General features: G+C 42.8%; 1 protein-coding gene across 1 annotated transcript in view; it reads left to right on the top strand.

Moving 5' to 3' along the window:
• Nucleotides 1-26,862, top strand: part of dscaml1 (Down syndrome cell adhesion molecule like 1) — a 129,128-nt gene that overhangs the window by 79,787 nt on the left and 22,479 nt on the right. Inside the window, exons 4-20 of the mRNA XM_068317865.1 lie at nucleotides 1,238-1,384; nucleotides 2,719-2,997; nucleotides 5,104-5,379; nucleotides 5,641-5,940; nucleotides 13,030-13,172; nucleotides 14,028-14,157; nucleotides 15,630-15,908; nucleotides 16,838-16,966; nucleotides 17,122-17,301; nucleotides 18,715-18,920; nucleotides 21,054-21,150; nucleotides 21,280-21,408; nucleotides 21,658-21,825; nucleotides 22,038-22,108; nucleotides 22,297-22,537; nucleotides 25,714-25,860; nucleotides 26,050-26,205. Coding sequence (XP_068173966.1) covers nucleotides 1,238-1,384; nucleotides 2,719-2,997; nucleotides 5,104-5,379; nucleotides 5,641-5,940; nucleotides 13,030-13,172; nucleotides 14,028-14,157; nucleotides 15,630-15,908; nucleotides 16,838-16,966; nucleotides 17,122-17,301; nucleotides 18,715-18,920; nucleotides 21,054-21,150; nucleotides 21,280-21,408; nucleotides 21,658-21,825; nucleotides 22,038-22,108; nucleotides 22,297-22,537; nucleotides 25,714-25,860; nucleotides 26,050-26,205 — 3,078 coding nt within the window. The remainder of the gene's footprint in view (nucleotides 1-1,237; nucleotides 1,385-2,718; nucleotides 2,998-5,103; nucleotides 5,380-5,640; nucleotides 5,941-13,029; nucleotides 13,173-14,027; nucleotides 14,158-15,629; nucleotides 15,909-16,837; nucleotides 16,967-17,121; nucleotides 17,302-18,714; nucleotides 18,921-21,053; nucleotides 21,151-21,279; nucleotides 21,409-21,657; nucleotides 21,826-22,037; nucleotides 22,109-22,296; nucleotides 22,538-25,713; nucleotides 25,861-26,049; nucleotides 26,206-26,862) is intronic.

Below are 26,862 nucleotides of genomic sequence, written 5' to 3'. Positions count from 1 at the left end.
TATAAAACTTTTAAAGAAAAACTGTCCTATGGCATTCCAGTCAAAGACTACATGTGAGTGTGAATGTGTGTCTGTGTGTGGGTGGGTGAGGGGGTGGTCGGGGGTGGGGTGGGTGGTGGGGCTGCTTTAATTAATCTTCTTTGGATAGAGTTGAACAGCTATAAAATGCATTGATTTCCATTGATCAAACTGTGGCAGCAGACACATGCACACAAATACGGCATTGATCCTCGCCTTTACATTCATAATTACACTTGTTCATTAGCACTTAAACATGCAGAAGATCACAATACTTTGACATCTGTACAAAATGCATATTTAATTGAAGTACTGATCATTAAAATTAAACTGAAGACCAAATCATACTGGTGTTTTCCATTAACAATCAGAGCCATGACACACCAAACATCTGAAGGGATTCAGGGTAACATTGCTGTGCACTGACAAAGTGCTGACCTACAATATTTCCTGATGTTTTGGCTGAGGGAGTGAATATCTATTCAGAACACCTGTGTTTTACTTACATGCTCTGTTGTCTACATTTCAAACTGACATTGAAAAATCATGTACAGCAAACAGCACACGCACGCACTCGCACACACACACACAGAGACACACAGACACACACAGACACACACAGACACACACACACACACACACACACACACACACATTGCTGAACTAAACAATCTGCAATATACTACGCACTCTAAAGTGCACACTGTCTAAAATATTCCTTTGGGGGAAACGACTACAAAAAGATTCAGGGAAGCGGAAAGAAACACTGAAATACACTCTCCTCATTCCTCTCCTCTTCTTCCTCTATCACATGCTGTCTCTATTGACATGAAGATGAATCAGAGGGAGACCAAGTAGTCACTGATGTGAAATGAAAACGACTCTAATCTGCTGTTACCATAACACACGCAGCCACATCAATTATTAACACTTACAATAACTCTGCTCAGTCTTCTCTCTTTCTCCTGATCCGCCTTTTTGTATTCTGTGTATCTCACTAGAAGAATGGTAAAGCATATGATAAAAGCTCCCATGTGTTTACAGTAAGTGCTGTGGCTGGGCTTACGGAATACATATTCTGTTCCATCGTTTTAAAATTTCCTCTGAAGTTGATCATTTGTCTGGAAATTTTCCTCAAACTTCCTCAAACTAAAAAGTTATTATTGGCTTAAACAGTTCACTAACAAATCCTTCTACTCCTCTCTGCCATCTTCAACAGGTAACCGTTTCTTCCTGACCTCATTTGGCGCTCTGTATATCTCGGAAGTGCAGAAGGAAGATGCTCTGTCCACGTATCGCTGCATCACAAAGCACAAGTACAGTGGAGAGACGCGCCAGAGCAATGGAGCCAGGCTCTCTGTTATGGGTAGGCAACAAGTTGCTGTATACGTATTGAAACTGTTTAATCTTGAAATCAATATTTGTTAGATTTTTTTTATTCAACGATTTGTTAATACTTTTGGGAGGTATTCTTGGGGATATTTCCTTTCTTGCAAAACGTAAGATGAGAGGAATGGCACCACTCTGAGCAGTAAATATCATGATAAACAGTTAAATTATCTTTACAACAAGATTGGAAACAAGGAGAACAAAATCCACATATCAGCACCTCTAAAATGTTTAAATGAGCATTTTGTCTTTCAATGGATTTGCAAGACTAAACAACAACCTGGACTCTTTGCCACTGCAAACCAGCTAGCAAAGGAAATAAGTTACACCTCATGGATACATGGTTCTCCACCACTAATAGCATTTAACATTGGTGAATTGGTAACGCTAAATCACTCGTAGGTTTTCCTGGCCAAAAACAACTGGGATCGGCTCAGACCCCCTTTGGCCCTCAGCAGGATGATCAGAAAATGAATGACTGACTGACTGACTGACTGACTGACTGACTGACTGACTGACTGACTGACTGACTGAATGAATGAATGAATGAATGAATGAATGAATGAATGAATGAATGAATGAATGAATGAATGAATGAATGAATGAATGCACGAACGAAGGAATGAACGAAGGAATGAAGTTAAGCAACTGCTCATGGTAGCTTTCCTGAACAGACATGACGGGGGCATCAATCTCTTTATAGTAGAAAGGAAATAAATGTTTGTTATAAATTAAGAATGAAAAGATTAAAGATTCCTTTGTTAGTCCCCCGTGGGGGAAATTATTTTTCCACTCATGTTAGTAATCATTACGCACATATACATATGCATATGGTACAGACCCGAATGCACACACACACACACACACACACACTAATGGGGCAGTAGGACATGCATGTGATGGTGAGGGGTAGATTGGCGGGCAACTCCCTCGTGGTGCGCCCGGTAAGCAACTTTATAAAGGGGACTGTGCCTTGCTCAAGGGAACCTCGGCAGTGTCGGGGAGGTGAACTGGCACCCCTCCACTACCAATTGACACTGCAATTTTTTTTGCTGACATTTTTCTTAAACCAGCCACCCTCCAGTCCCCATCCCAAGACTTAGTGGACTGAGCTCTTGCCTGCCCAGATTTACAAGGTTCCCTTAAAAATTAAAGAACTGAAGAATCCAAATAGATGTGTAATCCTTGAAGGTAGATTCGGAAAGGACAGAACTTCTATTTAATATCAAATTCTAATTTTAGGGTTACAATGGCATGGATAAATGAGAATCTACATCAAAAGTAAATACGCAGTTTCTTTTTTCTCTACAGACCCTACGGAGTCCACCCCGTCAGTGTTGGACAGTTTTCAGTCCGGTGAGGTGCAGATTGGACACAATGTGGAGTTGCCCTGCGTCGCATCCGGATACCCAAACCCCACCATCCGATGGCTGAAGGATGGTCGGCCATTACCTTCAGACTCCCGCTGGACACGGCGCGTCACAGGCCTCACCATTGCTGACTTGAGGCTCGAGGATAGTGGCAACTATATCTGTGAGGTCACCAACAGTTTTGGCTCCAAAGAGGTGACAGGTCACCTCAATGTCATAGGTGGGTAAAGGACCTGAGAGGGTATAGAACAATAAAATATACCTATATACTTTGTTGGATCGCCCACATCAGCACACAACATGGAAGCAATGATCATGTTATTCACCTTTCCTGATCTTCCTGTTCTTTGGAAATAACTACAGAGAAGCAAAAAGGATGGGCACATGTAATGAATGTGGTTTCAGGTCATGGATAAACATGTTGGAGACATCATTTAAGCTCTGTTGGCTTTGCTTTGATTCAAGGACACTCTCAAGCCTCAGCAAGGCTCCAGAATGTTGATAGAGCAGAATGTTGCTGTGCAGGAACAATGGAGAGAATTTCGCAGTGATGTGTCTATGAATGATGGAGACATGTGAGGAGATGGTGCAGATTATTGGGGAGGAGTGGTGTAGGTGGAGTAGACAGTTGGGAAAATGGGGAAGCTGGTGGGCACCATGCAGACTGGCCACATGACACATCAGAGCTCAACTTACAAACCTCATATTAGAAGGTGATATGGACACACACAGACACACACGCACGCACACGCACGCACGCACACACACACACACACACACACACACACAAACACACACACACACACACACACACACACATTTAGAGACACACCTACAGTGCATGCACGTATTTTCCACAGTCATACGCAAGCATTGTCACTGCCTCACACAAATGTTCACACACACTAAGCAGCCTCCAGCGTTTAATACCAGCTGCTTTGTTGCTCACTGACATTTTCTCCCCTTTCTGTATCTCTGTCTCAGTTATACCTTTATGGACACACACACACACACACACACACACACACACACACACACACACACACACACACACACACAAATACTGTATATACTGTATATATATATATATATATATATATATATATATATATATATATATATATATATATATATATATGTGTGTAAATATATATATGTAAAGTGATAATCCTCTCAAAAGTACTTCTTACATTATTTTATTTTTACATATCCTGGGAACTTTTGTAGGTGGCATGGTGGCGCAGTGGGTAGCGCCGTCACCGCCCGGTGGCGCAGTGGGTTCATGTCCCGCTCTGTGCGGAGTTTGCATGTTCTCCCCATGTCTGCGTGGGTTCTCTCCGGGTCCTCCGGCTTACTCCCACCTCCACAAACATGCGCTTCAGGTTAATAGGCCTTTCCAAAATTGCCCTTAGTGTGTGAGGGTGAGCGTGCGTGGTTGTCTCTGTGTGGCTCCACGGCGCACTGGCGTAATGCCCGGAGTTTCCTCTGCCTCATGCCCTACGCCAGCTGGGATAGACTCCAGCTTCCCATGACCCGCGACATCGGATAAAGCGGTGAAAGAAAGTGGATGGATGGATAGAAGTAATGTATTTTCCCATTGCTTAGATTGTTTTGGTTTATTTTCCGTATATTAGGACAATAACGTTAAAAACCTTTGCTCAAATTTGCATGAAACACTTGTCAGTGATACTCATCAGAGATGGAAAGATTGAAAAATCCACCACATTGAACTGCTAACTCTACCTGTTTGACTGTTTTATTTATGCTAGTAGTTGTGGATGAATCTAAGCATCAGGTGTTTGATTTCAGGGTGAAAGACTCTAAATACTTGAGACAAATATTCATTCATTCATTCATACATCTTCCAACCCGCTTAATCCGCTAACGCAGGTCGCGGGGTAGCCAGTGCCTATCCTGGCAGTCTCAGGGCGTGAGGCGGGGGACACTCCGGGCACGACGCCAGTGTACCGCGGAGCCACATAGAAACAAACAACCACTCACACACACACTCACTCCTATGGTCAATGTGGGACCGGCCAATCAACCTGAAGCGCATGCTTTTGGAGGTGGGAGGAAGCCGGAGAACCCAGAGAGAACCCACGCAGACACGGGGAGAGCATGCAAGCTCCGCACAGAGCGGGACTCGAACCCGGGTCCGCCGTGTTGTGAAGCAGCGCTAACCACTGCGCCACCGTGCCGCCCTACAAATATTCATACAAAAGCTATTTGTGCAGGTAATGCTCAGAGTTTGATGAAGTTTTATGGTTTATCGCTGCATTCCTCCTTAGATAGTAACTTGTTTCATTTGCATCCTTGTAATCTCCAGAGCCACTGCGGGTCACTTTGTCTCCCAAGAACCTGAAGACGGGCATCAGCAGTACGGTGATCTTGTCCTGTGCTGTCCAGGGTTCCCCCCATTTTATTGTGTCCTGGTACCGTAACACAGAACCTGTTCTGCCGGATCAGCACTTCTCCATCCAGGGGGCTCATAATGAAACATTGTTCATTTCTGCTGCACAAAAAAGGCACTCAGGAGCTTATCAATGCTTTGCTACACGGAAGGGCCATACTGCACAGGACTTCTCTATAATACTGTTGGAAGGTAAGGACCTTGTTACACTTTGTTGGTATATTTATTATGATGTAGTGTATACAGTATGTCTGTTGCTTTTATATCTGTTTGCAGTTTCTCTGTATTTCCACATGTCACTGTGGAATAAGTAGATTGACACAATATTTGCTCAATATACAGATTTTTATTCATCCTTTTAAATTATCTTTTGTCCGGATTCATGGTTTTTTCTGCTCTCTCTCTTTTTTCAAAATTCACACCTCACATCTTTGACATCTGATCCATGTCCAGATGGTACGCCCCGTATCGTGGCCTCTTTCAGCGAGAGGGTCGTCGTCCCAGGTGAACCGTTCTCACTGATGTGTGCTGCCAAAGGAGCGCCCCCTCCCACCATTACTTGGACACTAGATGATGAGCCTGTGGCCCGGGACCTGTCCCGTGTCAGAGCCAGCCAGTACACGCTCTCCGATGGCAGCACTGTGAGCCATGTCAACGTCAGCAACCCACAGATTCGCGATGGAGGAGTGTATCGGTGCGCCGCACGAAACTCGGCCGGTAGTGCCGAGTACCAAGCGCGCATAAACGTAAGAGGTGCCTGTCTACTTTTCAATATTAGTCATACAGAGGCTTCTCACAGCCTGACCCTTACCCCTACCCTGACCCATATCCTCTCCTTTACCCTTCTATATCTCTACCTCTATCTCTGTATGCTTGTTTACTGCATACATTTCTTTACTTTTTCTTTGCATATGTGTTTACTCCATCTTTACAATAAGTTATCACACTTAATTATCTGCAGTGACCAGTGTTCTGTTTTTCACCGTTACAGCTAAGTGTTTGTTATTCTGTCTCTTGGTCTTGGTTAGTCTCCTGTGTGCTGTCCTCTCATTTACTGTAACTGCAGGTGTGTGAACGCACACAAATACACCTGCTCATTCACCTTATGTAGCTACACCTGCGCACAGGCACACACACACACACACGAAGACACACTGACACATAAATACGTTTGCAGACAGACAAAATGTTAAAATAAATGTTAAAATATCATAATGATAGCTTAACATATGGAGAGAAAAAGTGACTGAAGGGGGTGGAGAGAGTCAAAGGAGAGGAAGTAACTTTAAAAGGGAAAGAAACAGATGGAAGGGAGAGAAGAGACTAAATAGGAGAATAGCAATGACGAGGAGTGATGGTGAACTTTGGTGACAGGACTGGTGATGTCACTGTCATCTGAAACAACAAGAATGAGGGGTGACACCAATGGACAGGGCTCTCTCTCTCTGTCTCTCTCTGTCTCTCTCTCTGTCTCTCTCTCTCTCTCTCTCTCTCTTTCTCTCTCTCTCTCTCTCTCTCTCTCTCTCTCTCTCTCTCTCTCTCTCTCTCTCTCTCTCTCTCTCTCTCTCTCTCTCTCTCTCTCTCTCTCTCTCTCTCTCTCTCTCTTTCTCTTTCCCCCTGTCTGTGTCCTTTTGTGAGATGTGTAGTTGTGACATGTGTGTCTGCTGCAAGAAGACATGCCAGAATGATCATTGGAGTGAGAATAAGCCCTATTGCCATAGAATTTCAGGCCGAAGATGTGGCACAAACTGACACAGAAACTGCCAATAAACACACATGGCCACATGAAAACACAGACACACACATGTATTAGCACACAAAAAGCAGTAAGACAATGGTATGCTTATGTACTCATTGTAATGTGAGCCACTCAACTTACCCATTCAGAAAGAGGCCATCTGCAACAATCCTGAGCTACGCAGAAATAGCTGAATACACATGTGCGTGTATACTGTAAATGTGTGTGTGTATGTGTGTGTGTGTGCATGCACACGCATCTGTGTGTGTATGTGTGTGTGTGTTGTACGCGCACCGGTGCTGCTGAATAATACATCTTTCACTTGTCAGAACATCAAAGCTTAGCACACGCTGAGGAAGGGAAAAGACAGGGAGAATTGGGGGTAGGAGGGCTAGAAAGAGAGACAAAAACAAAGATACAAGACGAACAATGGTGAGAAGGTCAAAGAAGAAAGAGGGGATGATTGAGTGATAGCTCCCAGTGTCTTCCAGTAATGCTAAATGTATTTTGTGTCCATCTGTCTCTGTCTGCCTGCCAGACAGATCAGCCTGTCTTTTGGCAATGACATGTGTCCATATCAAGGAAGTCACGCTTGTTTTTCTTTATTTCAGAAGATAGTTTATTGAGATTATAGATACAGCACAGTATATCTATATATCATCCCTAACTGACTGACTATGCATGCTTGTTCACAGAGGTCTAACTTTTACCCTACGCTGTTGTTCTACTTTTTTTGTAGATAGTTTGACAGCAATACGTATTAGTTTTCTAAAAGGGAAACAAGTAACCCTGCCCGGAGGAAGCCAGGGGCCCATGTCTGGAGCCAGGCCTGGACAAAGGACCCGTCAGCGAGGGCCTGGTGGCCGGGTCTGCCATGGAGCCCGGCCGGGCTCAGCCTGAAGAGGCAACGTGGACTCTTCCCACCCGCAGGGCAGATCCATGGGGTCGGGTGCGCTGCCATATTGGTGGCAGTGACGACAGGGGGTCACGATGGATGTTTATGGTGGCAAAAGCTGGCTTTGGGGACGTGGAATGTCAGCTCACTGGCACCTCCAAATGCCGCTTGTGTTGGAGATGGAGTGTTACCAGTTGGATCTGGTGGGGCTTACCTCCACGCATAGCCTCGGTTCTGAATCCAAACTCTTGGATCAGACGTGAGGTGCAGGGCAGGTGTGGGGATACTCACAAGCCCCCGGCTGAGTACTGCTGGGTTGGAGTTTACCCCAGTGGATGAGAGGGTCGCCTCCCTACGCGTTAAGGTTGTGGGAAGGAAAACTTCTTTATTTGTGTATACGTACCAAATATCAGCTCAGAGTATTCAGCCTTCTTTGGGTCCCTAAATGGGGTCCTTAATGGGATCCCTGTAGGGGACTCCATTGTTCTCCTGGGGGACCTCAATGCACACGTCGGCAATGATGGAGACACTTTGAGGGGCGTGATTGGGAGGAATGGCCTCCCTGATCTAAAACCGAGCGGTGTTATGTTGTTGGGCTGTGCTAGTCATGGATCGTTCATGACTAACACCATGTTCGAACACAAGGATGCTCATAAGTGTACCAGGTACCATAGCACCCTGGGTTGGAGGTCAATGATTGATCTTGTGATTGTATCATCTGATCTTCAACCTTGTGTTTTGGACACTCGGGTGAAGACAGGGGCAGAACTGTCAACTGATCACCACCTAGTGGTGAGTTGGGGTCGTTTGGGGAGGAAACATTTGGATAGACCTGGTAAGGCCAAATGAGTAGTGCGGGTGAACTGGGAACGTCTGGAGGGGGACTGTCTGCGAGGCCTTCAATTGACACCTCTGGAGGAGCTTCTCGTGCATCCCTGTGGAGGCTGGGGGCATCGAACCCGAATGGTCGATGTTCAAAGCTTCCATTGATGAAGCTGCAGCTGAGAGCTGTGATCTCAAGGTCTTGGGTGCCTCAAGGGGCGGTAACCCTCGAACACAGGGTGGTGGACTCCGGTGGTCAGGGAAGCCGTCCAACTGAAGAAGGAGGCCTTCAGGGACATGTCCCTGGGGTCTCCTGAAGCAGTTGCAGGGTACCGACGGGCCAAAAGGACTGCAGCCTCGGCCGTGATGGAGGCAAAACAGAGGGTGTGGGAGCAGTTCGGAGAGGCCATGGAGAAGGACTATCGGACAGCCCCAAAGTTGCTCTGGAGGACTGTCTGCCACTTCAGGAGGGGGAAACAGGGAACTATCCACAGCAAGGATGGGACACTGTTGACTTCAACTCCTGAATCCAACTACCACAACTGACCTGTCCTCTGCTGCAGAGGCAGAGCTGGAGGATGATGGGGTATTCGAGTCAATTTCTCTGGACGAAGTGACTGAGGTAGTTAAGCAACTTCACTGTGGCAAAGCTCCGGGTGTTGATGAGATTCGCCCGGAAATGCTGAAGGCTCTGGGTGTTGAGGGGCTGTCGTGGATGACACGCCTCTTTAACATTGCGTGGAAGTCTAGGACAGTTCCGAGAGAGTGGCAGACTGGGGTGGTTGTTCCTCTTTTTAAAAAGGGGGACCAGAGGGTGTGTACCGACTACAGGTGCATCACACTCCTCAGCCTTCCTGGGAAACTTTACTCCAAGGTGCTGGAAAGGAGGGTCCGGCCAATTGTTAAACCTCAGATTGAGGAGGAAAAATATGGGTTCCGTCCTGGTAGTGGAACAACAGACCAGCTTTTTACTCTCGCAGGGATCCTACAAGGGGCTTGGGAGTATGCCCATCCAGTCTACATGTGTTTTGTGGACTTGGAGAAAGCGTACGATCGGGTCCCCAGGGATATACTGTGGGAGGTACTGCGGGAGTATGGGGTGAAGGGCCCTCTCCTCAGGGCCATCCAATCCCTGTATGCCCAAAGTGAGAGCTGCGTTCGGGTTCTCGGCACTAAGTCGGATTTGTTCCAAGTGGCTGATGGCCTTCGCCAGGGCTGCGCTTTATCACCAATTCTGTTTGTGATTTTCATGGACAGGATATCGAGGCATAGCGGTGGTGAGGAGGGGTTACAGTATGGTGGCCTGAGGATTGCATCGCTGCTTTTTGCAGATGATGTAGTCCTGTTTGCGTCATCAGCCTGTGACCTGCAGCACTCACTGGACCAGTTTGCAGCTGAGTGTGAAGTGGTGGGGATGAGGATCAGCACCTCCAAATCTGAGACCATGGTCATCAGCAGGAAACCGGTGGACTGCCTTCTCCGAGTGGGGAACGAGGTCCTCCCACAAGTGAAGGAGTTTAAGTATCTTGGGGTACTGTTCACGAGTGAGGGTACAATGGAGCGTGAGATTGGACGGAGAATTGGGGCAGCAGGAGCGGTATTGCAGTCGTTTTATCACACTGTTGTCACAAAGAGGGAGCTTAGCCGAGAGGCAAAGCTCTCCATCTTCGTTCCTACCCTCACCTATGGTCATAAGCGATGGGTCATGACTGAAAGAACGAGATCGTGGATACAGGCTGTGGCAATGGGCTTTCTCAGGCAGATAGCTGGTGTCTCCCTTAGAGATAAGGTGAGAAACTGCTGTTCACGAGGGGCTCAGAGTAGAGCCACTGCTCCTTCGTGTGGAAAGGAGTCAGCTAAGGTGGTTTGGGCATCTGGTGTGGATGGCTCCGGGTGCCTCCCTCGGGAGATGTTTCTGGCACGTCCAGCTGGTAGGAGACCTCGGGGCAGACCCAGGACCAGATGAAGGGATTATATCTCAACACTGGCCTGGGAACGCCTTAAGATCCCCCAGTCAGAGCTGGTGGATGTGGCCGGGGAAAGGGAAGTTTGGGGCTCCTTATTGAAGCTGCTGCCCCCGCGACCCGATTTCCGATAAGCGATGGAAAATGGCTGGCTGGATGGATGTATTAGTTTTTATATGTGGCCCTACCAGCAATATAAATCCAGTCTATTTTGAGAGAGCTGGAGGTAGCAGAGTGGAAGATGCTGAGATTCTCTTTGGGAGTGACCAGGATGGATAGGATTAGGAATGAGTACATGAGCGGGACAGCACATGTTAGGGGTTTTGGAGATAAAGAGAGGCCAGACTGAGATGGTTTGGATATGGCCAGAGGAGAGTCAGTGAATACACAGTATTGGTAGAAGGATGCTGAGTTTTGAACTGCCAGGCAGGAGGACAAGAAGAAGACCAAAGCAGATGTTTATGGATGTAGTGAAAGAGGACATAAAGGTAGTTGGTGTGAGAGAAGAGGATGCAGAAGGCAGGGTTAGATGGAGGCAACTGATTTGTCGTGGCAACCACTGAAGGGAAAAGCTGAAAGGAGAAGAAGGAGTCTGATTTGTAAACAACAACTCTATTGCTGTTGCTCCAATGTGTTACCGCATCTGTTCTGTGTTTGTTACTAGGAGAAAAAGCCTAAATTATTAGAAAACCATGGGTATGATCCAAAATATTTTCATCCACTCTACATATTTATAATTAATATCAAATTAATCAGATGGCGTAGTAGCATAGTAACTGTGATGTCAAGACTGATGTTTGAAGATGACTTACAGTACATTCATTTACCTGGTTTGTGCTGAATATCTTTTCAACCGAACCGTTACTGGTGGGTGGAGAGGACTGAGCAGTGACAGTCATAAAATGTGCAAACGTATCAAAAGTTCTCCCCTGAAAGTGCCACAGTTGAAACTGATTTTTGAGTTGAAAGCAAGACATTGTAACCTCTCTCTTCCAACACCCCAACATGCATATTTAAAGGGGTCCTGTTAATCACATTTTCTCAGGTCTCTATATATACATAATGGACCCCCCTAACCCAACCAACTCCTAGAATCTGGTAAACAAACCCTTCCTGCATCAATAGATATTTGGAGTTTTAGGAATTCATGGCCCGGACCGAATCCAAACGATCAGATTTTGCTAGAATGGCCGTTTGTGACTTAAATTACACCACAAATGGCGCTCTGTGATTGGACAGCGTGATAGATAGATAGATAGATAGATAGATAGATAGATAGATAGATAGATAGATAGATAGATAGATAGATAGATAGATAGATAGATAGATAGATAGATAGATAGATAGATAGATAGATAGATAGATAGATAGATTCCTCAAAAGCTGTTGAAGTCAGTTAGCATTTGGCTAACTAGTTAGGTCCACTTCAGTCATGTGTGTGCTCTGTCAAACCGTGTGTGTGTGTGTGTGTGTGTGTGTGTGTGTGTGTGTGTGTGTGTGTTTGTGTGCGCGCGTGTGTGAGTGATTCGTGATCAAGCTACCGTACCAGTGTGTGATAACGACCTGGATCAGAGCTACACACTTTCAATTCAGGTAGTAATTGGTTATCTAGATAGCAGTCAGGTATGTATGTGTGTGTGTATGGGTATGTTTGTGTCCGCCCGAGGCTATCCCCAGCATCACTTACCGGTAAAATCCGATGGTTCATTAGTTTGGGTTAGCTTAGCTCCCGTGTTATCCACGATCTCTCATCGTCCATGACGATTTTCAGAAAAAAACAGCTTTAATTATCTCAGCGGTCAGTCTGAACATATTTACACAATGAGCCACGAGTCTTTGTTCATGGGGAACTTGAGGAAGCAGGTCCACGCTTAGCGCCGAAAAATCAATGGTTATATCGGGAAAAACAAGAGTGGAAAACACAGAAAAAATTAGAGCGAAATACATAGCAGCGAAGTTACTGAGAGTTAGTTCCAGACTATGCAGATCGATTGATCTGTAAACCAGGCGCATTCGAGTGGCGCAAGTAAACAAATGCACGTGTACGCACGGGGGAGGGAGGGGTTGATCGAGGCAGCTTGGGGGGGGGGGGCTGAGAGCTACGCCCCATTAAAACAGAGCTTTTGAGAGCGGAAAAGAATTTATCAATATTCAACCAAAGATATTGAGGACCATGGATCACTTTGGGGCAAGATATTTCAAATACAGTGTAGTTGAACATCTGGAAGATGAATTACATGAATTAAAAAAAGCATAATATGGGACCTTTAATCTCCTTTCCCTTCCCCTGTCCCCTTCTCCGTCCCCTATCATTCCTAAAATTTCCAAAAAATTCCACGTCCTACTTCTGACACCATCAACTAATTATCTTTTCTTTTTGTTCCTCTTCTTCCTCTCCTGCTTTCTCTCCATCTGCGCACCAGGCCCACCGAGGATTCGGCCTATGAAGAACATCACAGCAGTGGCTGGTAGAAACACTTTTATAAACTGCCGTGTGATTGGATATCCCTATTACTCAATCAACTGGTACAAGGAGGGGCTTCTTCTGCCTGACAACCATCGCCAGGTTGAGTTTTGCTTTTTCAATTTTGGCTTAAATGTGTGTGTTTGTTTAAATATAGAAAATATAACAGTAACTAACAGTATATCTTGCGGACACTGTTATTTAGTATAATGTACCAACTGCATCCTTGGTTCCAGTCACTGTGACTCTATCTCTCCTTGATTTCAAAGTGTATCTGTGTAAAAAGCAATGATTAGCCAATGCCCTCAGTAGGATCATCAAAGCATCAGAATGTTGATTTATCGATCAGGACAGCAAAATTCATACAAGATGTTCATGTTCTGCTGTAATGAAATGAATGCACTTATAAATAAATTGTCAATAAAATATTTTGAACCTTTTTGGGTGGAAGGCAGGAGGACACCATGAGGATTATGGGTTGCCTCTTCAAATGAATGGTAGAGGAAACACTACATTTTGTTTCTCAGATTGGATTTTAAAAGGATTTTACCTTTGAAGGGATTATACCTTTCACATATAAAAAGATATGAGACAATTATGACCTCACATTCATATAATGGAGGAAGTAATGCAAGCATTTGATAAAGAAAACAAAGTCTGCTTCCAAATTATGGGGCAGTGGTGGCTTCACCGGTAAGAGAGTCGTCAACTTGTGGTTGTGGTTTGAGTCCCAGTCTGTATGCCAGCATATCGTGAAGCAAGATATCAGCAGCTTACTTGCTTGTCAGGTCCCCACTGGTCCTCGGGGTTGATCTAGTACAGAGTGGAATTTCCCTGAGGAATTTTGTATTAATGAATTATGAAAAAAAATGCAGGGTGCTAAGTCAAAACCTTGGATTCTATAGTCATATTGCAGGAATATAGTTTCTCTGTTTAACGGCACTGCTGCCTGTTCAGGTGGTGTACGAAAATGGAACGTTGAAGCTCAGCGACGTTCAAAAGGGGATGGACGAGGGGGCCTATGTCTGCAGCGTGCTCATCCAACCTCAGTTATTCATCACGCAGACCGTCTACGTCACCGTCAAAGGTCAGTAATAGATCTGAGCATTGTGGAAACCTATGAAAATGTATGAATCTTAAAAAATATTTTCATCTTTTGTCTTGTGAGCATAGCTTTGTTGCAGTTGTGTTGTAACTTGAATTAATGGTGAATGTAAAAGAGGGTGATTGTGAGAGGGATGGAGCGTGAGAATGGTTTGTAGCTGGAGGATGTGAGTAAGGCAGAGGGAAGAAGAAAGATGAATGCATTGCCTCTAATAACCCCTGATTAAGGGGCGGAGTGGCCTTGTGCGCTCTCTCAACCACTCAGCAATTACAAAGTGCAGGACTTCAATTGTGTTAGATTTGCATGTGTGTATTCTGCATACATGCATCTAAGTGTGTGAATGGGAAAGTGTGTGTGTGTGTGTGTGTGTGTGTGTGTGTGTGTGTGCGTGCGTGCGTGCGTGCGTGTGTGTGTGTGTGTGTGTGCGTGTGTGTGTGTGTGTGTGTGTGCACGCGCACGTGCAGCTGAATATATTCTCTATGTCACCTTGTATGTTATTTCCCTCAGCTCTACGCAGTGATAGCATGACATGTTTGTTTCAGGAAGTTGTTGGGTGTGAGTGTGGGTTGTGTGTATTTCTGCTTGACATTGGCAGATGTGTGAAATTGGCTTTGTTATGTTTGTGTGCGTGTGTATCAGCTGCATGTGTACGTAGGTATGCGCTTGTATGAATGTGTGCTTGTCAAATCTCTGATTTAATTAGATGAATTTTAACGAGGCCCAGATTAAATCCCCCAGATGTCTCAGCTGTAGCCCCCCCCCCCCCCCGCCCATTCAAACCACCGCCATCACCTTCGCCACTCTCCATAGCAACACCCCTCTTCCCCCTGTGGATGGAGCGCTAATTAGAGTAGCTATTATGGGATGGCTTTACCAGGGCAGGGTGGCACAGAGTGGAGCGGTCGGTCGGGCTGGCTGCTGCAGACTGGGTCTTGTGCTTGTAGACCAGGTTGTGGGGGTGTGCGGATTTGAGAGGTCTAGGCTTTGATGACAAGATGGAGAAATTAGACACAGTCTACTAACCTGTCAGATAACTGAACTGAACTAACCTCTCTTTCTCTTTTTGGTTTCCTTCTTCTATACCTTTCTCAATTTCCCCTGCCCCTTGGATTTCCCTCAACTGTGAAATCTGTGTTTACCCCATCCCCATTGTCTTCACATTGGAGTCTTAAAACAAACCTTGTTCTATTATTTTTAAATGACCATGAGCTCTTTGTTTTCTTCTTGCTCAATTCTATCTCCCCTTTATTTCACTCTGTCCTTGCCTCCCTCCCAATATAATTTTCATCATTCATCATCATTATCATTATGTCCTTCCATTATATTTTCTGAATTTGCGTTTTCTCAAATTTCTGTTCACTCTCATTTCCTCTCCATATGTTAAACCTAAAAACCTGATATTCCTTTATCTCCCTTGCTCACTGTTTCTCCCATCCCTTGTCTTACTCTCCCAGTTCCCCCACTGATCCAGCCATTTGATTTTCCACCTACTTCCATTGGTAAATTGATGTACATCGCTTGTGTGGTGTCATCTGGAGACATGCCCATACGCATCACATGGCGAAAGGATGGACAGGAGATCGTGCCCTCCTCAGGCATCACCATCGACACGAAAGAGTTCATGAGTTCCCTCCAGATATCTAAGGTGTCACTCAAACACAATGGCAACTACACGTGCATCGCCAGCAATGATGCTGCCACTGTCAGTACAGAAAGGCAGCTCACAGTTACAGGTAAGGAGGCTATGAGAGAAGACAGAGAATAGAAGTATGAAGGGCTGAAGGGGAGGATTTGACAGGACAACTGCAATTCTTGTGTTGTTGGAGCTGAGTAAATAAATAGACTAAAGAAGTACTGGCTTTTCAATATATCCTGACTTTTAATCTGTATATTTTACACCAGATCCTTTATTTACCATAAAGCCACTGATTATTGTGTCTACACCTGGATGTAAATGCTAAGAAATATGCTCTTTGACTGTGGCATAAATAAACATTACTTTTATTTTTGCATAAATAACTATGACATTTTTAAATATGAATTTTACATTAAGAAATGTGTTACATTAACAAATATAATGCATTGTTCAAAATGTAACCATTTCCCTGCCCAAACTAACAAAGATTAGTTATGTTTGCAATGAGTTGAATGCCCTTACAATAAAGGTTTTCCCCTCAGAACGTCTCAGGTGGTGTAAGTAGTTGTTAAAAAAATTAAATATATTAGAAAATAGATAATATTTTCACCAAAATGATGTGCAACATTGAAATACCATAAAATATGAGCTTTATATTAGTTTTGATGCAACTTAATTCACCCATGCACCATTTTCCTTTATCACAACTGTAACATTTTACTGACAATACTTTTTATTTTATCTATTTTTTAATATAGGACCGTTTTAATACAATACATTTAATTGAATCTAGATACTTTTAGATTCTAAAACTATTACAATTGTTTTGGTTGTATTGCTATAAAACAAAATCTATGGAATACTCATTTTACTTAACATCGCATTTATTGAACCTAATTCTGATGAGCATTATCAGACGAAAAGTTTTAATATAGTGGTTTAGCCTTTCCGCTCATGTTTTGACTCGAGTGTGGAAATAAATTAAATCCTATCTTCACTTTTTGTTCACTTCTCCTCTTCCTCCAGTGCCTCCTCGGTGGGTAGTACAACCCAACAATCAGGATGGGATCTATGGAAAGGCAGGGATCCTAAACTGTTCTGTCGATGGATACCCTCCTCCTAAGGTCATGTGGAAGCACGCTAAAGGCGCCCTAGGTACACAACCCATTGGTCTTTCTTCATCTATGCGTTGCTTTTCTCTGTATATTGTCTCATTCTAGGTCTATGATGTTGTAAATCTGATTAAAAGTACAGGAATCACTTGCAACTGTTTAATTAATCCTAATCATTCATGCTCTCTTTTTGTCTAGCGGGTATTGGGAATCCACAGCAGTACCACCCTGTGCCTCTGACGGGTCGGATCCAGATAATGAATAACGGCTCTCTACTCATCAGACATGTCCTAGAAGAGGATCGAGGCTTCTACCTCTGCCAGGCCTCCAACGGCGTGGGGTCAGACATCAGCAAGAGCATGGTCCTCACTGTTAAGAGTATGTACACAAAGTGGGCAAATGTGGCACAGAATATGGTTTACCATAGCATAGACAGATGCAGTGAGACCATTGAGCATGTTCCAGTGCTCCAGCTTTATTAGTCTTAATGCACACACAGTGGCTAACTGTGACTAACCAATGAGCCGGCTCACACTGTGCTCCCCATACTCCGTGGGCATGACCATACACAAAAACATGCACATTGATAAATTGTTGGAGCAAAGGTGACTGTGGTCTTGAGAGCAAAAAAATAAAGAGTAGCAAGAGACAAGTGAGTGTGTATTTCTGTGACCATGTGACAGATAATGAGAAAGCAAGCAACTGAGCGATTGATATTTTCACTCTTGGGATCTGTATCCAGACAACCAAAAACACTTTGAGCTTAATCATTATCAGCAAATCAATCTCTCCATCCTGCCTTTGCTGTCAGTAACACTGTGTGTAATGCAATGTGAAAATGTACAGGGAGCATACACACACATGCACACACACATGCACTCGCACAGAATGAACATTAAGTAGGGTATGCAGTTGGAGGTACCATGACCTTACAGAAAACACACAAAAAACATGTTCACATCTCCATTCTGACTCGCAAACGTTTAAACAGATGTACATAAACAGAATTACTTATTTCAATATGTTATCACAGGATCCCCCCGCCACACACACACACACACACACACACACACACACACACACACACACACACACACACACACACACACACACACACACACACACACACACACACACACACACACACACACACACACACACACACACACAAACACACAAGCCAACACACTCACATGCTGTTCTTCTGGTGTTAGTGTTATTGATTGAAACATTCCTCTATTCTGCCTCCCTGAGTTCTGTCTGTTTCGCTCGGTGGAAAGGGAGAAAATAGAGGAAAAGGAGGAGTGAGATGAATAAGTGATTAAAACAAAAGAGCAGAGTCCTCATCAATCCAGCACATTGTGTGTGAGTAGGTGTGTTTGTGTTTTGGTCGGAAAATAATCTGTGAGCAGTGTTGTGCATAAATTGTGAACAAAAGAGTGTATTGTTGTTTTGTCTTTACACACCTAGACCCCAATGCTAACTATTGGAAAGTGAGAGAAGAGGTTTATTGACTTTAACTCATTGACTATAGCTCTTCATTACTCTGCTAGAATGGAATCCAGCTACTTTGAACTCCTCTGTCTGGCAGCTGTCCTGCCCTTCTCCTGTCTGCTGCGTCTTTCCTCTCTTTCCCTTTTCACTTAAACCCTGCTTATTATCCACTCACTCTTTCTTTTACTCATTATCTCCAGCTGCTTCTAATACCCCTTCATCAATCTGTTTACTGCCCCCTGCAAATTTGTCCTCACCTGCTCTTCACTTCACACTCCATTTGTCATGTCTTTCCAGTCCCAGCTATGATCACCAGCCACCCCAACACCACCATGGCTAAGAAGGGTCATATGAAGGAGCTGAACTGCACAGCCAGGGGAGAGTGGCCCATCATCATCCGCTGGGAGAGAGGAGACACCGTCATTGACCCTGACCGAAACCCCCGTTACTCTATTACTACAAGTCCCAATGAGAAGACGGACGAGGTGTTGTCTACACTCAAAGTAAGGAAGACTGAAAACCCATCAAGAAATAGACTTAAAAAATATATTGTTGTTTTCAGTTTGGTATTTTTTGGCTGCAATTTTTTGTAAAGACACAAATAGCGGGGCAGCACGTTGGCGCAGTGGGCAACGATGTCGCCTCACAGCCTGAAGGTTCTGGTTTGAGTGCTTTCTGTGTAGAGCTTGTATGTTCTCCCCATGCCTGTATGGGTTCTCTCCGGATCCTCCAGCTTCCTTTCACCTCCAATAACATGTAATTTAGGTGAATTGATTAATCTAAATTGCCTGTAGGTGTGAGTGGTTATTTGTTGTTCATGTGGGCCCGCGATGCACCGGTGATGCTTCGAGACTGTCCCTTCTCACCTATGGTCTGCTGTGATAGGCTACAGCATGGATGGATGGATGGATGGATGGATGGATGGATGGATGGATGGACAGATGGATGGAACAAATGACAAAACAATCCAGCTCTGTGCTGTATTGCAGGAAGAGTTCACTCTCATTTTGATCTTCTTTTAGCTAGACCATGGCTAAATCAGACATTCTCTCTGTACGCAATACCACCAGCGTCTCTGTAGAGGAAAGTAAGCTTCATCCCTGGGGCATTCAGAGACATGCAATGGTATAAATATGCAACTGCTGGAGACATAATGCCCTGAAAATATTCTGTCTGTTCTTTATATCTAATTTTTCTCCTCCTCACCATGTTTTACTCAACCAGCTTCCACTGAGGTCAAAGAATGTTGTCACCTGTAACAAAATGATTTGAAGTGAATGCACAAGACACAAAGACAAGTTGGTGGATTCATCTTTGGTAACTTATTTATCTAAAATGGAACATGTATCCATCACCTTCAGAAAGATGCATTGGCAATTAACCATCTGAATGGAAAGGTGTCCATAGACTGTCTGCCAGCAGTCCTGAGCACATAATTTGTACAGACATTATGAAACAGCGCTAAAACAAATTCCCGACCCTGCCACCCTTTTCATTTATTCAAACTGGATGAACAAAAAATGTTATGCCACCTTGGTGTGTGTGCAGGTTGTCAGCCATCCAGGTCGAGGTAAATCAAGAAGAGAAAAAAGAAAGGAATCAACTAGATATGCTGAAGGTTGGTTGAAGCTATTTCACCTCTCATCCGAGAGGCTTCTTCAGTAATAACTGACTAGTAGAGAGTCAGGTACTTATACTCCTGTTGAACGAGATAACAAACAAAACAACAAAACCATCAAGACAATAAGTCTGGTCAGGATTAGCACTCTCTTTGATTAGATTTGAAACATCTCCAACCAATCTTAAGCAAATCCAGTTGATTCCTTTTTTTATTTTTATTTTGATTTAGCTTGTGTGTGCGTTCACAGTGTGTGCTGGCATTTTGCAATGTAAAGAAATGTGAAATATGATGCAATATACAGTATTTCACATATTTAATCATTTACCCTCATTTTCTGCCCTTGTTATTCAAATAATGGACTTCCTGGTGCTACCTGATATTTGAAACTACACATCTGAACACTTGATCACAGTGTAACACCTGTTCCTAAATTGCTGGCTCATCCGTTCATTCAAATGTTCGTTCCACCACTTCTGCCACCAAAGAAACTGCCAGTCATATGTGTCAGTACAAATGGCACCTATGACATCTTCATTGCATACAAACAGAATGTTTGAATGAAGACACACAAAGTCTGCAATGAAACTATTATTGCAGTAGTCCAGAGACAAAAAAGATGTATCTGTGTGCATATAGTTGGATTAACTGTTTAACCTTTCCAACCTTCAAACAAAACATGAATGCAGACCTTTACGAGGACACATTGCAATTCAGTTACTTTAAAGGGATGCACAAAAATATATATAATATATAATACGCATTTAAATAAAAAAACAGGTCGACATAAAATAGTTGCAATAAAGTGAATTTTTAGACTAAAAATGCTGTCTATCACTGACTTACTGATGCTATTGCCGGTCCCATTACAGTGAAGCACTTAAATATCAAACAGGCATGGGAGTAAAAAAGTCTCCCTGGACTATTTCTCCATTGTAAAGCTGTGGACTGTGAAGTTTGCCTGCACAAAGATTGCTACTGTTAGTATCATATTTCTCTGTCTGCCTATTTTCTACAGCTCAAGCCAGCAGAGCGTGAGGATTCAGTCTTCTTTTCTTGTCATGCCATAAACTCTTACGGAGAAGGACGAGGCCTCATCCAGCTCACTGTGCAAGGTAACCATTCTTGTTTGAATTCAGATCATTTGCCAAATAAGTTAATAAGACAATAACATAATTAAAATTATCTTTGTCTTCTTCTTCTCACCTTATACTGGTTGTTGTGCCATTTTTTATAATGTTCAGAGCCACCAGACCCTCCAGAGTTAGAGGTGCGAGAAGTGAAAGATCGCAGCATGAATCTCCGGTGGACACAGAGATTTGATGGAAACAGTGTCATTACCTCTTATGACATTGAGTATAAGAACAAGACAGGTAAGTTAATAAAAGGGTGGTACTCATTTAACAGAAATTGAAGATAGAAAGTGTTTAAGGCATTGTTTTTCCTTTTAATTTGAAATGTAGTAGAAAAGGTTGTAAGTGACTAGAATTATACTACATTTTACTTTCCTTTTCCGTTGAAAGATTATTGGAAGAAATAATAAGAAAAATAAGAAAACAACCCCTTAAATAAAAAATATCAATAAAAATATTGCAGTGCAATTATTTCCTCTATTTTATCAGATACCTGGGAGCTGAAGCACGCCACTCGAAACATTTCCCCCTCTAACAATCAGGCGAACATAGTGGACCTCCACCCTGCCTCTGTCTACAGCATCCGCATGTACTCGTACAATTCAATAGGCAAGAGTGAAGCCAGTAAGGAACTCACCATTAGCACAGAGGAAGCACGTAAGTGTCTTGGCCGAATTTCTTTAATCAATCTTGGTAAATGCTTCACATGTATCCGTCACAACATACAGTACATGTTACAAACTGACAGCTGTCCTTGAAAATAAAGGATTTCCCAATGCAATTAAGATATTACATTTTTGGAAAGTTGTACATAACTATATTTCAGGGTGTTGCTCCTCACAAGCCATATTGTCTTTGTCTCCACGCAGAACCTGATGGTCCTCCCATGGATGTGATCCTGCAGCCTGTGACCTCTCAGAGCATCAGGGTCACCTGGAAGGTAAAGAATAAGAATGTTCTGACTTCTGAACAACAATATCTCTCCTTCAAGATTGTTTTTATAATGCTCCTTCATGATATACTGATTGAAAGGCAATGTTTGCCAGCTTGATTATTTTTTAGTTTGTGGATGTGGTTACATGATCAGGAAGCCATCATGACAATGTCTTCCTATTTTCTGATCTCCAGGCACCCAGGAAGGAACTGCAGAATGGGGTGATCCGCGGTTACCAGATAGGTTACAGAGAGAATGGTCCAGGCAGCAACGGCCAGTACAGCATTGTAGAGATGAAAGCCACCGGCGATAGTGAGGTTTACACCCTAGACAACTTGAAAAAGTTCGCTCAGTATGGTGTGGTTGTCCAGGCCTTCAACAGAGCTGGCACAGGGCCCTCCAGCTCAGAGATCAATGCTACAACATTGGAAGATGGTGAGGGCAGAGATTACATATATAACATCTGAGGATGTTTGAGAAGGTTGGAAAAGAAATTAAAACAGTGTGGTACATTATACACAGTGGAAGAGTAAACTGTCAGACCTATTACCTTAAATGTCATCCTCTGCTTTGATTTTGATTGACACTTAAGGCACTTTTCAGTTGCCATTGTTCTTTTTTCTTTTCATATTGTCTGATCACTGTCAAATCATGCCACACTTTGAAACCTAAAATTCCTGCATTCTTTCTAGGCTTTCAACACAAAGGAATACAACTGCAGGAATCTAAATGTTTTTTACAAATACCAAGGACACTTGGTTTCATAGACCTAGTAGACGTGCAGCAGCACTTCACTGCAGATTGAATGAGGAAGAGATACTGTCATATACTCTGGTGGATAGATGGATGTGCCAAATATTCAATAAGTGAATATTTGAATGACATTACAAATGGCTGGATAAAGTGCAACTGTGCATCTGCCAACAAATCTTAATATATCATGTTAACAAAACCACAAAGAAATGCAACCCAAAACATCCAATGATACCGTTTTAGATTGAATTGGATTGGATTGGATTAATTTGAAGGATTGATTACAAAAAATATGCAGTTAGTTCTGAAAAGGTATAAATAAATGTGAGGTTGGTGGTCATCTTGGGAAGAGATGGAAGATACTGGTTGAAAGGATTTGAGCCATTGTTTAGCCCAATTTCTAGTGCATCCTGTCATCTCTTCTGTTGTTGACTTTTTCGATTTTCCATTTGGTGAAACTTTTGCCTGGTATCTTGTTCTACTTTTTAGTAGCACCTCTGTTTTGCTTCCAACTTGGCTGGCCAGATACTAAAAGGTCTGCGAAATATTGGACAATACCGATCAATGTATGGTAAACACAGAGTATCCTGCACAGCACAAATCTGTGGCCACCACACTCTAACAGCGGACAGTTTCCTGTCTCATAGCTGTGAAATGATCATTAGAGGTGGATGAGAGGCATCTGTTGCACTGAAGACTACACCAGTAGCTTTGTGTGAAATCCACCTACACAGTGGATATACTGATCTGTAATGGCAAACGACCTTCAGAAATGTACCCGATATGAAGATGAGTTGAGTCGTTAGTATTCAGTGAAAGTAAGGCTTTTTTTATATGGATCCGATGTCCAAAGGCTATAATTTGCAAGGAAATACAGCATTTTTTACCACTTATTTCTTTTGAGAAAAATTTTTTGGTGAGGTGCAGTAATTTACTTTTTGATACAAAGAAACAAATGAAATCCTAAAAATGTGACACATAAAAATACACATTCAAAAGCAAGAAAAGTCATTTTTTAAATAAATCTCAATAGGACCTCTAAATACTTTTTTCCTGTGCTCTCCCAGTATTCCTTTGTTCACTTTTTATCCTTGAGTTGATTTTAATTTTCAAAGCACAGGTGATCTATATGCTGATGAAAATTTTCTTTACATGGCATTGCCCTCTCTCTCTTTCTCCGTCACAGGTCATCCACCAATGGGAGTTTGTCTTTTTTCATAGAAACATGTATGCATTCATACACTCACCACATAATTATTTGACCACCTAGTGAACAGTTGGCAGAACCCCATTGGTCCAAAGCAGGCAGAGCCCTCCAGTTCTTCCCTCTGGCTGTCACCGTGGTGACAGTGATATTGATGGCCATTATGATAATAGTGATAACAACAAGCATACTAAAAATAATTATAATTAGCTTGTCTCTCTTTCTGTTTCACTCTCTCTCTCATTCCCTCTGCTAGCTTCCTGCTGTAATTATCAACAGCTGAGCACATTGTCTCTCTGCTCCCTCTTTTCATCTTTTTCTGCCCATCCCTCATTCCCCTTGCTTTTAACTCTCTTCCTCCCTCCTTCCTCTGCCCCTCACTCTCTATCTCCTATCCACTCTAGCCCCAGTCCAATGCTCATTTTCATTATATTGCTGTTGTGCCTATTTTTTTTCTTTCTCCAAACTTGCATGTACTGTATTCATCAGAGGATGTTTTATACATCAGGGATGACTTATCGGTCTCACTCCATCATGTTTAAACCAAAATAAACTAATGCTGACATTAAACTAACCACCAGAACAAGGTTAACATTTTGTCTACATCCTCTTTAAAATGTTATTTCTCTTCTCACAAAGGTGTGACTGAGAAAGGGAGGAACTGGGCTATTTTCTTTTTTTTTCTTTTTTTTCTTTTGCCTTCTAAATATTTAGACTTGGAGCCAAAAGGTTTATTCATGCAAAATCCTGTTTCAGTTTTCTAATCCCCCTTTCCCTCCCTTCCTCTGCCCTCCTCCTCACCTCCCCTCTCCTCACCAGCTGCAGAGAAATTCCCTGGTGGACTTGGCCCAATCTTTCCCTTTCATTGCTCGCTGTCTTTCAAGGGGCTCTCTTCCTCTCTTCCTGTCCCTCCTTCTCTCACAACTTGACTTCTGTTCATGATCAACAGTGTGTATTATTCAATGTCTGAAAGAGTCATGGTCAATGGTAGCCAATAGATGAGACACCTGTACTGGTGTGGACAGAAGGAGGCTTGTACGGTAAAAAAGAGACGGTGGTTGTAGAGATGGTCATATACATCACACTGAATGCATGTCAAGAGCTTTTTATCTATCTCTAGACTGTTTAGCGGCTTCAGGCTTGATATGGAAATGCCTTTTTGGGGTTTCTTAGAGGGTTTTTTTTATTTATCAGTGACAATGACCACCTTTGATTTAATAAATAAGAATCAGAACTTTTATTGTTAATATTATCCATCATGCACTGGATCAAGAAGATTCTGTTGGAAATCCAGAAAAAATAAGGATTTAGATAGAGATGTACTGTAGATATACAGTAGATATATACACCAAATATATCATGCTAGGCTTCTGGGTAGATTAATCTGTGTTTGACTTGACAGAATATGAAGCAATTACAGGAATTAAACTCTGATTTAAAATCCTATGAAGGTTGAAGTCCAGATCCTAAAATTTGTGTATGGACAAGGTGATAGAACCCCAAACAAATATTTGGTTTAATGTACAGTTAATGTGGTTTAATACAATAAAGAAAAAAGGAAAAAAATAAATGATAGATTGTGGTATATACATAAAGCCTTCTGTACAGCTGAAGACACATATTTCAGATTTCTTTTTTTTCCTCTTGTCTGCAGTGCCAAGTCAGCCTCCTCAGAATGTGCGAGCCATTTCTGTAACATCAGATGAAGCAGTCATTACCTGGGCTGAACCCCCGAGGATGACACTCCATGGTGTGTTGAAGGGATATCGTGTTGTGTTCTGGGCTGTTTTCCCAGATGGAGGTGCGTTGTGTGTTTTGTCATGTTTCTTAAAGCCATGTACAGAATTTAATAATGTCTGTGAGTTTCAGAGGTATAGCTGTAGATAGCAAATGCTAAAAATGCAAAAGGCCTTCTTCATAGTCAGTGTTTGATTTGTCCTTGATATGTCATTCCATGGTCTGAACATCTGTCTGTCCCTTTGATTTTTAGAATGGGGTGAAATGGAAAATATCACAACCACCAAAGAGCAGGTGGAACTCAGAGGATTGGAGAAGTTCACCAACTACAGCATCCAGGTCCTGGCCTATACCCAGGCAGGAGACGGTGTCCGTAGCAATGTCCTGTATATCCAAACCCGCGAAGACTGTAAGTCCACAGCTCATATACAGTCTGTAATTTTTTTGAGCTTTCCTTTGAGGCGAGTCCAAAACTTTTGTTCTGGGTTTAGCTGCAGAGGGGATTCCTTGTAACGAAAACATTGCTGATTAAAACCTCTTTGTGCTCTGATTTTCCATTAAAAGTGCTAATGAGAATTAAGACGTTACAGTGCCTTGTGAAAGTATTGGCCCCCCAAATTTTTTTTGACATTTTTGCCACATTTCAGGCTTCAAACTTAAAGATAACAAACTGAAAATATTTTTCAAGAATCAACAACATGTGAGACACAATCGTGAAGTAGAACCGAATTTATTCAACATTTTATATTGTGTTTATAAATAAAAAACTGAAAAGTAGGATGCGCAAATGTGAGACCAAATGACACACAGGTGTCATTAGTTATTTAGGTCAACATTGGATCATTCAGAAGCCATCAGATAACTTCTGCAGTCATTTAGCTGAGCTGAGAGAACAGGGGGCCAATACTTCTGTACATCCTAGTTTTCAGTTTTTATTTGCAAACACAATATAAAACATTGAATAAATTTTGTTCCACTTCACGATTGTGTCACACATGTTGTTGATTCATGAAAAAATATTTTCAGTTTGTTATCTTTAAGTTTGAAGCCTGAAATGTGGCAAAAT

Source organism: Antennarius striatus, chromosome 6 (assembly GCF_040054535.1).
Source record: "Antennarius striatus isolate MH-2024 chromosome 6, ASM4005453v1, whole genome shotgun sequence".
Lineage (NCBI taxonomy): Eukaryota > Metazoa > Chordata > Actinopteri > Lophiiformes > Antennariidae > Antennarius > Antennarius striatus.
The sequence above is the reverse complement of the archived record's forward strand: the minus strand, read 5'-3'. Positions and strand labels throughout refer to the sequence as shown.